Here is a 15270-nt window from a genome sequence, read left to right as displayed (position 1 = left end):
CCTCTTCACCCGTCTCCTCTTTGCGCGTCTCCTCTTTACTCTTCTCCTCTTCGCCCGTCTCCTCTTTGCGCGTCTCCTCTTTGCCCGTCTCCTCTTCGCCCGTCTCCTCTTCGCCCGTCTCCTCTTTGCCCGTCTCCTCTTTGCCCGTCTCCTCTTTACCCGTCTCCTCTTCGCCCGTCTCCTCTTCGCCCGTCTCCTCTTCGCCCGTCTCCTCTTTGCGCGTCTCCTCTTTACTCTTCTCCTCTTCGCCCGTCTCCTCTTTGCGCGTCTCCTCTTTGCCCGTCTCCTCTTTACTCTTCTCCTCTTCGCCCGTCTCCTCTTTGCGCGTCTCCTCTTTGCGCGTCTCCTCTTTACTCTTCTCCTCTTCGCGCGTCTCCTCTTTGCGCGTCTCCTCTTTGCGCGTCTCCTCTTTGCGCGTCTCCTCTTTGCGCGTCTCCTCTTCGCCCGTCTCCTCTTCGCCCGTCTCCTCTTTGCGCGTCTCCTCTTTGCGCGTCTCCTCTTTGCGCGTCTCCTCTTTGCGCGTCTCCTCTTTGCGCGTCTCCTCTTCGCCCGTCTCCTCTTTGCGCGTCTCCTCTTTGCGCGTCTCCTCTTCGCCCGTCTCCTCTTTGCGCGTCTCCTCTTTGCGCATCTCCTCTTTACTCTTCTCCTCTTCGCCCGTCTCCTCTTTGCGCGTCTCCTCTTTGCGCGTCTCCTCTTTGCCCGTCTCCTCTTTGCCCGTCTCCTCTTTGCCCGTCTCCTCTTTACCCGTCTCCTCTTCGCCCGTCTCCTCTTCGCCCGTCTCCTCTTCGCCCGTCTCCTCTTTGCGCGTCTCCTCTTTACTCTTCTCCTCTTCGCCCGTCTCCTCTTTGCGCGTCTCCTCTTTGCCCGTCTCCTCTTCGCCCGTCTCCTCTTCGCCCGTCTCCTCTTCGCCCGTCTCCTCTTCGCCCGTCTCCTCTTCGCCCGTCTCCTCTTCGCCCGTCTCCTCTTTGCCCGTCTCCTCTTTGCCCGTCTCCTCTTCGCCCGTCTCCTCTTCGCCCGTCTCCTCTTTACTCTTCTCCTCTTCGCCCGTCTCCTCTTCGCCCGTCTCCTCTTCGCCCGTCTCCTCTTCGCCCGTCTCCTCTTTGCTCTTCTCCTCTTTGCGCGTCTCCTCTTCGCCCGTCTCCTCTTCGCCCGTCTCCTCTTTGCGCGTCTCCTCTTCGCCCGTCTCCTCTTCGCCCGTCTCCTCTTCGCCCGTCTCCTCTTCGCCCGTCTCCTCTTCGCCCGTCTCCTCTTCGCCCGTCTCCTCTTCGCCCGTCTCCTCTTTACTCTTCTCCTCTTTGCGCGTCTCCTCTTCGCCCGTCTCCTCTTCGCCCGTCTCCTCTTTGCGCGTCTCCTCTTTGCGCGTCTCCTCTTTGCGCGTCTCCTCTTCGCCCGTCTCCTCTTCGCCCGTCTCCTCTTTGCGCGTCTCCTCTTCGCCCGTCTCCTCTTCGCCCGTCTCCTCTTCGCCCGTCTCCTTTTCGCCCGTCTCCTCTTTGCGCGTCTCCTCTTTACTTTTCTCCTCTTCGCCCGTCTCCTCTTTGCGCGTCTCCTCTTTGCGCGTCTCCTCTTTACCCGTCTCCTCTTTGCCCGTCTCCTCTTTGCCCGTCTCCTCTTTACCCGTCTCCTCTTTACCCGTCTCCTCTTTGCCCGTCTCCTCTTTGCCCGTCTCCTCTTCGCCCGTCTCCTCTTCGCCCGTCTCCTCTTCGCCCGTCTCCTCTTTACCCGTCTCCTCTTTGCCCGTCTCCTCTTTGCGCGTCTCCTCTTTGCGCGTCTCCTCTTTACCCGTCTCCTCTTTGCCCGTCTCCTCTTTGCGCGTCTCCTCTTTACCCGTCTCCTCTTTGCCCGTCTCCTCTTTGCCCGTCTCCTCTTCGCCCGTCTCCTCTTCGCCCGTCTCCTCTTCGCCCGTCTCCTCTTCGCCCGTCTCCTCTTTGCGCGTCTCCTCTTTACCCGTCTCCTCTTTGCCCGTCTCCTCTTTGCCCGTCTCTTCTTTACCCGTCTCCTCTTTGCCCGTCTCCTCTTTGCCCGTCTCCTCTTCGCCCGTCTCCTCTTCGCCCGTCTCCTCTTCGCCCGTCTCCTCTTCGCCCGTCTCCTCTTTGCGCGTCTCCTCTTCGCCCGTCTCCTCTTCGCCCGTCTCCTCTTCGCCCGTCTCCTCTTCGCCCGTCTCCTCTTCGCCCGTCTCCTCTTTACCCGTCTCCTCTTCGCCCGTCTCCTCTTCGCCCGTCTCCTCTTCGCCCGTCTCCTCTTTACTCTTCTCCTCTTTGCGCGTCTCCTCTTCGCCCGTCTCCTCTTCGCCCGTCTCCTCTTCGCGCGTCTCCTCTTTGCGCGTCTCCTCTTTGCGCGTCTCCTCTTTGCGCGTCTCCTCTTCGCCCGTCTCCTCTTCGCGCGTCTCCTCTTCGCCCGTCTCCTCTTCGCCCGTCTCCTCTTCGCCCGTCTCCTTTTCGCCCGTCTCCTCTTTGCGCGTCTCCTCTTTACTTTTCTCCTCTTCGCCCGTCTCCTCTTTGCGCGTCTCCTCTTTGCGCGTCTCCTCTTTACCCGTCTCCTCTTTGCCCGTCTCCTCTTTGCCCGTCTCCTCTTTACCCGTCTCCTCTTTACCCGTCTCCTCTTTGCCCGTCTCCTCTTTGCCCGTCTCCTCTTCGCCCGTCTCCTCTTCGCCCGTCTCCTCTTCGCCCGTCTCCTCTTTACCCGTCTCCTCTTTGCCCGTCTCCTCTTTGCGCGTCTCCTCTTTGCGCGTCTCCTCTTTACCCGTCTCCTCTTTGCCCGTCTCCTCTTTGCGCGTCTCCTCTTTACCCGTCTCCTCTTTGCCCGTCTCCTCTTTGCCCGTCTCCTCTTCGCCCGTCTCCTCTTCGCCCGTCTCCTCTTCGCCCGTCTCCTCTTCGCCCGTCTCCTCTTTGCGCGTCTCCTCTTTACCCGTCTCCTCTTTGCCCGTCTCCTCTTTGCCCGTCTCTTCTTTACCCGTCTCCTCTTTGCCCGTCTCCTCTTTGCCCGTCTCCTCTTCGCCCGTCTCCTCTTCGCCCGTCTCCTCTTCGCCCGTCTCCTCTTCGCCCGTCTCCTCTTTGCGCGTCTCCTCTTCGCGCATTTTGCATCTTCTCTTCATTCATATTCTCTTCACACGTCTTCTTTAATTCTGTCTTCACGGGTTTAGTCTTCACGCCTCTTCTCTTCACAGGTCTATCCACAGCTTACACTGTCCATGTCTCTTAGAGCGTCTGATTATCTATCTGGTGAGGCCGTCCTTACTCCTGGGAACGAGTGAATGGAGAGGTAACTGCTTATTTTCACATCTCTCCCCATTTCTTTGTATGAGATTTGGAGAGTATGGCCACCTAGCCATGACCTGCATTTCCTTGATATCTGTATCCTGTGGATGTAACATATACTCTTATTGAAATCTCCCTGTGTGCATGTGGTGGGGATTCTAAGAAGCTGTGTGCCCCCCCCCCCATGTTTAGATCCTCCAGGTCGTCCAGTTTCCTCCTCTTCTCCTCCAGAATGCTCCTTCTCCTGAATGACCCAGTAAGGATGGACAAGGACAGCAATGAGATCGCCAGAAGAATGTTAGACTTCACCTTGGAGATCATCTCCCTGCTGAGCGGAGAGGTAACTGTACTACATTTCTATCATCTATCTGCTGAGCGGAGAGGTATCTGTACTACATTTCTATCATGTATCTGCTGAGCGGAGAGGTATCTGTACTACATTTCTATCATCTATCTGCTGAGCGGAGAGGTATCTGTACTACATTTCTATCATCTATCTGCTGAGCGGAGAGGTATCTGTACTACATTTCTATCATCTATCTGCTGAGCGGAGAGGTAACTGTACTACATTTCTATCATCTCCCTGCTGAGCGGAGAGGTATCTGTACTACATTTCTATCATCTATCTGCTGAGCGGAGAGGTATCTGTACTACATTTCTATCATCTATCTGCTGAGCGGAGAGGTATCTGTACTACATTTCTATCATCTCCCTGCTGAGCGGAGAGGTATCTGTACTACATTTCTATCATCTATCTGCTGAGCGGAGAGGTATCTGTACTACATTTCTATCATCTATCTGCTGAGCGGAGAGGTATCTGTACTACATTTCTATCATGTATCTGCTGAGCGGAGAGGTATCTGTACTACATTTCTATCATCTCCCTGCTGAGCGGAGAGGTATCTGTACTACATTTCTATCATCTATCTGCTGAGCGGAGAGGTAACTGTACTACATTTCTATCATCTCCCTGCTGAGCGGAGAGGTATCTGTACTACATTTCTATCATGTATCTGCTGAGCGGAGAGGTATCTGTACTACATTTCTATCTGCTGAGCGGAGAGGTATCTGTACTACATTTCTATCATCTATCTGCTGAGCGGAGAGGTATCTGTACTACATTTCTATCATCTCCCTGCTGAGCGGAGAGGTATCTGTACTACATTTCTATCATCTCCCTGCTGAGCGGAGAGGTATCTGTACTACATTTCTATCATCTATCTGCTGAGCGGAGAGGTATCTGTACTACATTTCTATCATCTATCTGCTGAGCGGAGAGGTATCTGTACTACATTTCTATCATGTATCTGCTGAGCGGAGAGGTAACTGTACTACATTTCTATCATCTATCTGCTGAGCGGAGAGGTATCTGTACTACATTTCTATCATCTATCTGCTGAGCGGAGAGGTATCTGTACTACATTTCTATCATCTACCTGCTGAGCGGAGAGGTATCTGTACTACATTTCTATCATCTATCTGCTGAGCGGAGAGGTATCTGTACTACATTTCTATCATCTATCTGCTGAGCGGAGAGGTATCTGTACTACATTTCTATCATCTATCTGCTGAGCGGAGGGGTATCTGTACTACATTTCTATCATCTATCTGCTGAGCGGAGAGGTATCTGTACTACATTTCTATCATCTCCCTGCTGAGCGGAGAGGTATCTGTACTACATTTCTATCATCTATCTGCTGAGCGGAGAGGTATCTGTACTACATTTCTATCATGTATCTGCTGAGCGGAGAGGTATCTGTACTACATTTCTATCATCTATCTGCTGAGCGGAGAGGTATCTTTACTACATTTCTATCATCTATCTGCTGAGCGGAGAGGTATCTGTACTACATTTCTATCATCTATCTGCTGAGCGGAGAGGTATCTGTACTACATTTCTATCATCTATCTGCTGAGCGGAGAGGTATCTGTACTACATTTCTATCATCTATCTGCTGAGCGGAGAGGTATCTGTACTACATTTCTATCATGTATCTGCTGAGCGGAGAGGTATCTGTACTACATTTCTATCTGCTGAGCGGAGAGGTATCTGTACTACATTTCTATCATCTATCTGCTGAGCGGAGAGGTATCTGTACTACATTTCTATCATCTATCTGCTGAGCGGAGAGGTATCTGTACTACATTTCTATCATCTCCCTGCTGAGCGGAGAGGTAACTGTACTACATTTCTATCATCTATCTGCTGAGCGGAGAGGTATCTGTACTACATTTCTATCATCTATCTGCTGAGCAGAGAGGTATCTGTACTACATTTCTATCATGTATCTGCTGAGCGGAGAGGTATCTGTACTACATTTCTATCATCTATCTGCTGAGCGGAGAGGTATCTGTACTACATTTCTATCATCTCCCTGCTGAGCGGAGAGGTATCTGTACTACATTTCTATCATCTCCCTGCTGAGCGGAGAGGTATCTGTACTACATTTCTATCATCTATCTGCTGAGCGGAGAGGTATCTGTACTACATTTCTATCATCTATCTGCTGAGCGGAGAGGTAACTATACTACATTTCTATCATCTCCCTGCTGAGCGGAGAGGTATCTGTACTACATTTCTATCATCTATCTGCTGAGCGGAGAGGTATCTGTACTACATTTCTATCATCTCCCTGCTGAGCGGAGAGGTATCTGTACTACATTTCTATCATGTATCTGCTGAGCGGAGAGGTATCTGTACTACATTTCTATCATCTATCTGCTGAGCGGAGAGGTATCTGTACTACATTTCTATCATCTCCCTGCTGAGCGGAGAGGTATCTGTACTACATTTCTATCATCTATCTGCTGAGCGGAGAGGTATCTGTACTACATTTCTATCATCTATCTGCTGAGCGGAGAGGTATCTGTACTACATTTCTATCATCTATCTGCTGAGCGGAGAGGTATCTGTACTACATTTCTATCATCTATCTGCTGAGCGGAGAGGTATCTGTACTACATTTCTATCATCTATCTGCTGAGCGGAGAGGTATCTGTACTACATTTCTATCATCTCCCTGCTGAGCGGAGAGGTATCTGTACTACATTTCTATCATCTATCTGCTGAGCGGAGAGGTATCTGTACTACATTTCTATCATCTATCTGCTGAGCGGAGAGGTATCTGTACTACATTTCTATCATGTATCTGCTGAGCGGAGAGGTATCTGTACTACATTTCTATCATCTATCTGCTGAGCGGAGAGGTAACTGTACTACATTTCTATCATCTATCTGCTGAGCGGAGAGGTATCTGTACTACATTTCTATCATCTATCTGCTGAGCGGAGAGGTATCTGTACTACATTTCTATCATCTATCTGCTGAGCGGAGAGGTATCTGTACTACATTTCTATCATCTATCTGCTGAGCGGAGAGGTATCTGTACTACATTTCTATCATGTATCTGCTGAGCGGAGAGGTATCTGTACTACATTTCTATCATCTATCTGCTGAGCGGAGAGGTAACTGTACTACATTTCTATCATGTATCTGCTGAGCGGAGAGGTATCTGTACTACATTTCTATCATCTATCTGCTGAGCGGAGAGGTATCTGTACTACATTTCTATCATCTATCTGCTGAGCGGAGAGGTATCTGTACTACATTTCTATCATCTCCCTGCTGAGCGGAGAGGTATCTGTACTACATTTCTATCATCTATCTGCTGAGCGGAGAGGTAACTGTACTACATTTCTATCATCTATCTGCTGAGCGGAGAGGTATCTGTACTACATTTCTATCATCTATCTGCTGAGCGGAGAGGTAACTGTACTACATTTCTATCATCTCCCTGCTGAGCGGAGAGGTATCTGTACTACATTTCTATCATCTATCTGCTGAGCGGAGAGGTATCTGTACTACATTTCTATCATCTCCCTGCTGAGCGGAGAGGTATCTGTACTACATTTCTATCATCTATCTGCTGAGCGGAGAGGTATCTGTACTACATTTCTATCATCTATCTGCTGAGCGGAGAGGTAACTGTAGTACATTTCTATCATCTCCAACAACATAGAAGGGATTCTTTCCTGTAAGAGCAGGGACACTATGGACTGTATATAGGGACACTATGGACTGTATATAGGGACACTATCGCTTCTCAGTTACTAGATGAGTTTAGAAGTGTAATAATATTCGTTTTGGTTTTCAGGGTTATTCTGAGATCCATAGGGTAGCTCATCTGTATGTGATCTATGGGCACCCGCACCCCGTACAGATCAGCTGTTCCCGTAGTCTCCAGGCTGTTTGTATTTCGGGAAATTGGAGCGGCTCTGCAATTCCCTGTAACCAGCACTGAGTGGTGCTAGAACAGCTGATCTGTTTAGGGTCAGGGGGTTAGACCCCAATGGACCACAGACTAATGTCCTCTCCTATTGGGAGCTCATTAGAATTACAAACCCCTGTAAAGGAATTTCTTTCCCTAACTTTATTTTTCCTTGCACAGGAACACACAAAAGTGAAGTGGACTACGGAGGTCGATGTTACTCCGAACAGCCATATTCAGGAGTCTGCGGGATGCAGCCGAAATCGGGGCCGCACCACAGAGCCAGGAGAAGGATGGAGGAGGAGCCGGGGCCCCATCACAGAGCCAGGAGGAGGAGGGAGCAGGAGCCGGGGCCCCATCACAGAGCCAGGAGGAGGAGGGAGCAGGAGCCGGGGCCCCATCACAGAGCCAGGAGGAGGATGGAGGAGGAGCCGGGGCCCCATCACAGAGCCAGGAGGAGGAGGGAGCAGGAGCCGGGGCCCCATCACAGAGCCAGGAGGAGGGAGCAGGAGTCGGGGCCCCATCACAGAGCCAGGAGGAGGGAGCAGGAGTCGGGGCCCCATCACAGAGCCAGGAGGAGGAGGGAGCAGGAGTCGGGGCCCCATCTCAGAGCCAGGAGGAGGAGGGAGCAGGAGCCGGGGCCCCATCACAGCCCCTCCCCCTCTTTCCCTGATACATGAGCAGAAGATTCTAGAACTCACCAACAAGATGATTGAGCTGCTGACTGGAGAGGTGACACTGCTGGGAATGCTGGGAAATTCTACAGTAACAGCACTGGAGGGGGAGGGGTGATGACTGTATCATTGTCTTGTCAGGTTCCTATAAGGTGTCAGGATGTCGCTGTCTATTTCTCCATGGAGGAGTGGGAGTATTTAGAAGGACACGAGGATCGGTACAAGGAGGCGATGATGGAGAATGACCCACCAAGAATGGAGGAGGACAGAAGCCACATAGCTGCAGAGATGTTACATCTCACCCTAGAGATCGTGGATATTATAACTGGAGAGGTGAGACCTTCACAGGACGTCCCCCCTTATCTCTGACTATAAGAGGTGAAGGAGTCTTAGAGACTATGTACTGATCTGTAGTGTCTCTCTCCATACACAGGTGTACACAGTACTGAAGAAGTCGTCTGGTGAGTCTGTGACATCCCGTGTGTCAGGAGGAGGGAGCCGGGGTCCCATCACAGAGCCAGGAGGAGGAGGGAGCAGGAGCCGGGGCCCCATCACAGCCCCTCCCCCTCTCTCCCTGATACATGAGCAGAAGATTCTAGAACTCACCAACAAGATGCTGGAGCTGCTGACTGGAGAGGTGACACTGCTGGGAATGCTGGGAAATTCTCCAGTAACAGCACTGGAGGGCTCGAGGTGATGACTGTATCATTGTCTTGTCAGGTTCCTATAAGGTGTCAGGATGTCGCTGTCTATTTCTCCATGGAGGAGTGTGAGTATTTAGAAGGACACGAGGATCGGTACAAGGAGGTCATGATGGAGGATCAGTGGCCCCTAACGTCACCGGGTAAGAGGAGACATTTATATGGGCACAGTTGGCTACTGGCTGCAGTGTTGGGGCCTTAATTATCTCATGTGGTGGGCATACATATTCTTAAGGAGCACATATAAGGATCTATGTAGAAGCAACTATATACATGTATACAGGCATACACATGTCCACTACACACAAGTACACACAATGAGCTGACATGTGGCTATCTGTATTGTTGGGGGCACAAGACCCTCAGAGCTTATGTTGTTGTAGTTTCAAATTAAATAACAGGCCAAGATCGGCTACAGCCATCCTTTGGCCTGGAGAATCACGAAGACACAGATGGTGGTGTATCAAAATGGATTCTGATTTATTGTTACAGAGAGGTAGTATTTATACAGGTTGGGTTATTGTAATGACATAGTAACATAACCTAGAATCTTCTCATTGGCTAAGGCCTAATTACATCTAATTAGTACATTCCAACAGGAAACTACCACCCCACAGTCTCTCTCTCTAGCTGTATATCTCAAGGCATTCTAAAGACAATAGACATCCTATGTTTACATCTTCGTTGGAGACAATTAGCTTAATTACCCTTCTCTTCTTCCTTTATCTAAAAAGGGGTCTTTGGTCTTTGATCTTTTCCTAACAATGCCCCTGGTCCCAGCCAATCTGTCTCCGTACTTTGTAAGATAGCATCACCCAATACACAGAGCATAGTGTCTACATAACCAGTCTGGCAAGTTCCAAACTGCTCATCTCTGGACAGATAGAACAATCTCAGCCCCCACCTCTATACATAATTTTTCATAAGATATTGTTAGCCCCCCACAATTCCCCCATTTAGACATATGTATTTGTATCAGATGAGTACATTCAACTAGCTGCCAGATCTGCTGGATTCCCCATCTGATACCCATACAATGTCTTCCAATCATATCTATCTTTATCATAACATCTATTAAAACATATCAAAATTAACTTGAAAGAAAACACTATATAAACAATATGCCCATGGCAATTTGTACAATGTTTTGCCATATCCCCATTATCCTTTAGGAAAGCAAAAAACAAATGTCCATTTCTTCATTCCTGCCGTGGTTCAGGAACCTTTTTACAATGGGAAGCAGGTATCCTCCAATTTGACGGAGGTGGCAGTTGTCATCAGCACTTGGGAGGGGCCGTCTTTCTGATATGTCTTTTCACTATCACCCAATCACCACCTGCAAGCTATGTGTTCCTGAAAAAATCAAAAAAAATCAAACAGGGTCTAGAATAGAAGAAAACGCCTGTTCATATGTTACTTTCAGTCTGTGACACAAGTTCTGGACATAGCTGGCAGTACTTATCATACTTAAGTTGTGAAGTCTGGGGAAAATACAACCCTTAGTCTAAGCACCCTTCCATAAAGCACCTTGAGTGTGCACTTCAACCTTTTCTACTTTGCCTGAACTCTGCTCAATCCCCAATACAGACATGTACCTCTATCAGACTCTCTCATCTCAGGTATCCGCAATCTACACACAAGCTCAGATATCAATTTCTTGGCAGTTACCTGCGTCGTTGCTCGGCTGATCCAACCTGAGAACAAATCCACACAGACCAACACATATTCGTACGTTCCAGATTCAGGCAATTGTATGTAAACTACTTGTATTCTCAAGAATGGATACAGGGATTTTGGTGTGCATGTGGTGTGTTTTAACTACCTGCCCTGGATTGTATAGAGCACATATGTGACATGCTTTTACGTGATTCCCTGCAGCCCTTCCAAAAGCTGAGGCAAACTATAGTTCACCCACTAGTGACTCCATGGCATTTCAAGAGGCATGCACCTTACCGTGGGCCAAACCAGCCATTTGGGGGTATGCTGCTATCCCCCATTTTCACATTCCTTCACATTCTCTGGCACCAGTCACCTTAGAGTACAGCCCCTTGGGGTCTGCTAGGTCTATTCTATGCTCACCTGGTTGAGACCCTTCCATGGCAGTAGTACCGCTGCTTAATCAGCCTTTTCATTTCCAATACTCTCAGGGTCTCTTCCCTTTGGGTGAGTTCTGACTTTCACAATTTCCAACTGCTTAGGGAGCAATGTGGCCGACCATCAACTGACTAAGTTTCCATTCTTAATTGGTTTGCCCTGTGAACCATGTACAATGCCATACTCATACCAGGAGTCAGTGTAAATGTTTGCTGTGCTATCAGGCTTCTATAAGGTCAGCATCTTATACTGACATGTGTGGTGGAAGGTCTTCTTATACTATGGTGTCATATATAATGACTACAGCATACCCTGTAACAAATTTGCCTTTTTCTGTTAGGTACCTGGAACCGTCCACAAACATCTCATAGTCAGGATTCTCCAATGGGGCATCAATAACATGACTGAAGCTGCCTCTTCTGAGGGAGTTTAAAAAATATCTCACTAATAATTAAAAAAATTAAAAAAAATTCTCATCATCTACTCCCCCCCTTTTGAATCATGAACTCCTACTGGTAAAAGAGTTGCAGGATTCAAAAGTCAATTAACGCTGAAATTAGATGTTTGAGGAGGATTGTAGAGCAAACTCCATGTTGCTCTATCTTGCCAAAGAAATATGACATCTGTCTATCTGTGTAAGAATTGCCTTACCACCGTTCTGATAGAGGAAAACACATCAGGTTCATGTCTGTCTATCTGTGGCACAAAAAAAAAATAAAAAATTATCAACATATCACATTCACTTAATTTCCCATAAAACATTTGTCTAATCTTTTTCATACTCTGGCTATCTCTGCTATCACTTCTTTTGACTCTTTTAGTTAACGTGATAATAACAGACACTTCTAATTAGATTTCCAGTGTCTCACTTTAAGCTATTCAGGGCAGTACAATACTCTTATTTGCCCTTAGCCGTTATACAATAGGACTTTTGAAACCTAATTAAGACACTAATTAAGACACTGTAGTCTGAGGGTCCAGCCATTGTAAGTGGCTGGCTGGCTCTTTCCAAAACTTGTCAAACCTGTATTCAGACTAATTTATACAAACCTAAGTAAATTCAATTCTCTAAAACTTCTAATCATTCCGGAATTACAACTAATTCATTAAATGCTCAAAATATATCAGCAGAGAAAGCAAAAACCTTAAAGGATCAAATCTATCTCCCCCTCCCCCGTCCTAACAAAAATTTATACACACAAAAAAAAACATTACAGGGCAGATATTCGAGTGACTTCTAATCTACTTAGTCAGATGTCTATCACCTTGTAGCAAACACTGTTGCAGAAACACCACTTTTGTTTTGCAAAACTGCAATTTATCTTTACCTGTGTGTACATATTAGATAGCTCACATGCATTGCCTACCCTTCTGGTGCCTTTTTCCCATATCAGAAGGATCATCTGAATAACAATGACCAAGTACATCTCATATTCACCAAAACACACATATATGTATTCAGTAATGGAAAGAAGTTTTATATTTCCCTTGTATATCTACTTGTCATCACCCTTTGTGGGGTTTCAGCAGTCAATCTCTTCATCTGCTCCCTGTGGAGACTAAAAATGGATAAACAGAGCATGTACATATAGCAAACACATGAAACCTGTACATAGAATTGACACACATATGGGCCCATTCACTTTCCATGCAAACTTCACACTGGAGCTCCAGACACACACACATCCATTGAATCATAAAGAACTTTTGGACTTTTCATATATTTTGTACAGTGATATCACTTATTGTCTCAGGATGGCCGGATCTTATTCTTCTTTTCCTACAAATAATCACAGGGTTAGTTATAATTCCTGCACAGCTGAATATTGAGGAGAAAACAAACCAAAACCTGTAAATAGATGCCTTTATCTTCAATTTGTTTCAATTTGTATATCACTATAAAATAAACATAATAATGATTATCTCAAATTTATGCCATTAATCCAATTCTAAAGGCATTAAATATGATTTAAACAGCCAATACTGATACCAACATTACATATTAATATCTTTGTGCAGTTTTTTAATATTTCCATGGCAGACCCCACTCATCTAATTACCACAGATGTTCAGAACCTCTTACACTATATTTGAGGTTTGCCTTGAGGGCCAACTGCCAGACTTTAAAAAAAATTTTTTTATGAGATTCCAATCAAAGTTTTTACCACTGTAACACCTCACTATACTCTTACACAAGTCTTTAAAGCTCAAACACTGGCATTGCGAACAACAGCTTACACTATACAGTTACAAATTATTAAACCATATATTCATAATTCTCCATACATTATACCAGTGGTGTTACAATCTATCACTTATAGCTGACATCTTAGTTACCTGCCGTGTCTCCCCTCCCCCTTCTGTTGAATTCTAGCAAAACCTGTATCCTGTATACCTCTGGTGGAGATAAGGGGGGAAGGGGGAGGGGCCCTGACATTCATTATCACTCACATAGCACCAACAACACAATGTTATGTGCAGGCCACATTAACCCTTTAACTGGACTGTGAGTGGGTGCTCACTATACATTCCCTTACACTAAGGAAAATATACAAACACTTAATACCTTATTTCTGTAACCATTCTTTTCTATACCCTTACTTAATGTTATCCAACTATTCAATATCTTATCAGCAGTTTATCACCTCCTTTTCTAACTGTTCTTTCCTTAAACTATCTCTAGGGCTGATTTCCATACCGGCTGACTCTGCACTCCTCCCATTCTGTTCTTCAATCAGAGCATACATTTCCCTTTGTAACTTATGCTCCTGTATTTGTCCTGCATGATCTAATCTCCATTGGTTCCCAAAATTTACTGTCAAACAGTCCTATCTCTTAAAAAATTTCATTTTTACTTTTGGGCGGCAACTTATGTTTTCTACAATTCTAGGGCCACACAGACCCGTCACATTTTCTAGGGCCACACAGACCTCTATTTTTCTATCGTTTAAGGATAGAGACTGACTCTCCCTCCTGTACCGCCTTATACACTTTATAACAGATGTATCAACCAAATGACAGCATGGACAGTATACAAAGAATGAGGTATAACATTTCCCACCCCGCTACAACAACATGCGCTTTTGGTTCTTCCGAGCTATATAAAATGGCATCGCTTTTTATACTATATGCAGCACTAACCTCGCTTATCAACACACAGGATTCAGGACACGTAGGAACTCAGATTATTTGGTAAAGCAAACGCTTACCTTTCTTTCAGCGCTGATTTATTTATCTGAGGGCCTGCCGGGCCCGTCTCCAAATCGGTTGGTGAGTGGATCAGTACACTATCGGCTGCACATCAAACGATCACCAACGCCCTCACGTTGGGCGACAATTTCTGTTGGGGGCACAAGACCCCCAAGCTTATGTTGTTGTAGTTTCAAATTAAATAACAGGCCAAGATCGGCTACAGCCATCCTTAGCCTGGAGAACCACAAAGACACAGATGGTGGTGTATCAAAATGTTTTCTGATTTATTGTTACAGAGAGGTAGTATTTATACAGGTTGGGTTATTCTAATGACATAGTAACATAACCTAGCATCTTCTCATTGGCTAAGGCCTAATTACATCTAATTAGTACATTCCAACAGGAAACTACCACCCCACAGTCTCTCTCTCTAGCTGTATATCTCAAGGCATTCTAAAGACAATAGACATCCTATGTTTACATCTTCGTTGGAGACAATTAGCTTAATTACCCTTCTCTTCTTCCTTTATCTGAAAAGGGGTCTTTCGTCTTTGATCTTTTCCTAACAATGCCCCTGGTCCCAGCCAATCTGTCTCCGTACTTTGTAAGATAGCATCACCCAATACACAGAGCATAGTGTCTAAATAACCAGTCTGGCAAGTTCCAAACTGCTCATCTCTGGACAGATAGAACAATCTCAGCCCCCACCTCTATACATAATTTTTCATAAGATATTGTTAGCCCCCCACAGTATGTATACACACTCACTATATACATGTATATAGGCATACACCTCTCCACTACACACAAGTACACACAATGAGCTGACATGTGGCTATCTGTGTATATATATATATATATATATATATATATATATATATATATATATACACACACACACACACACTCACTGTATACACGTATACAGGCTTACCCCTCTCCATTACACACAAGTACACACAATGAGCTGACGTGGCTATCTGTATGTATACACACTCACTATATACATGTATACAGGCTTACCCCTCTCCATTACACACAAGTACACACAATGAGCTGACGTGGCTATCTGTATGTATACACACTC

General features: G+C 46.4%; 1 protein-coding gene across 1 annotated transcript in view; it reads left to right on the top strand.

The window, feature by feature from the left end:
* The window catches only part of LOC142186988 (uncharacterized), a 74617-nt gene that overhangs the window by 13109 nt on the left and 46238 nt on the right, over positions 1-15270 (top strand). Inside the window, exons 2-7 of the mRNA XM_075261403.1 lie at positions 3164-3258; positions 3486-3594; positions 7703-8254; positions 8338-8529; positions 8630-8833; positions 8917-9040. Coding sequence (XP_075117504.1) covers positions 3251-3258; positions 3486-3594; positions 7703-8254; positions 8338-8529; positions 8630-8833; positions 8917-9040 — 1189 coding nt within the window. The 5' untranslated portion in view covers positions 3164-3250. The remainder of the gene's footprint in view (positions 1-3163; positions 3259-3485; positions 3595-7702; positions 8255-8337; positions 8530-8629; positions 8834-8916; positions 9041-15270) is intronic.

Source organism: Leptodactylus fuscus, unplaced genomic scaffold (genome assembly GCF_031893055.1).
Source record: "Leptodactylus fuscus isolate aLepFus1 unplaced genomic scaffold, aLepFus1.hap2 HAP2_SCAFFOLD_126, whole genome shotgun sequence".
Classification (NCBI taxonomy): domain Eukaryota; kingdom Metazoa; phylum Chordata; class Amphibia; order Anura; family Leptodactylidae; genus Leptodactylus; species Leptodactylus fuscus.
The sequence above is the reverse complement of the archived record's forward strand: the minus strand, read 5'-3'. Positions and strand labels throughout refer to the sequence as shown.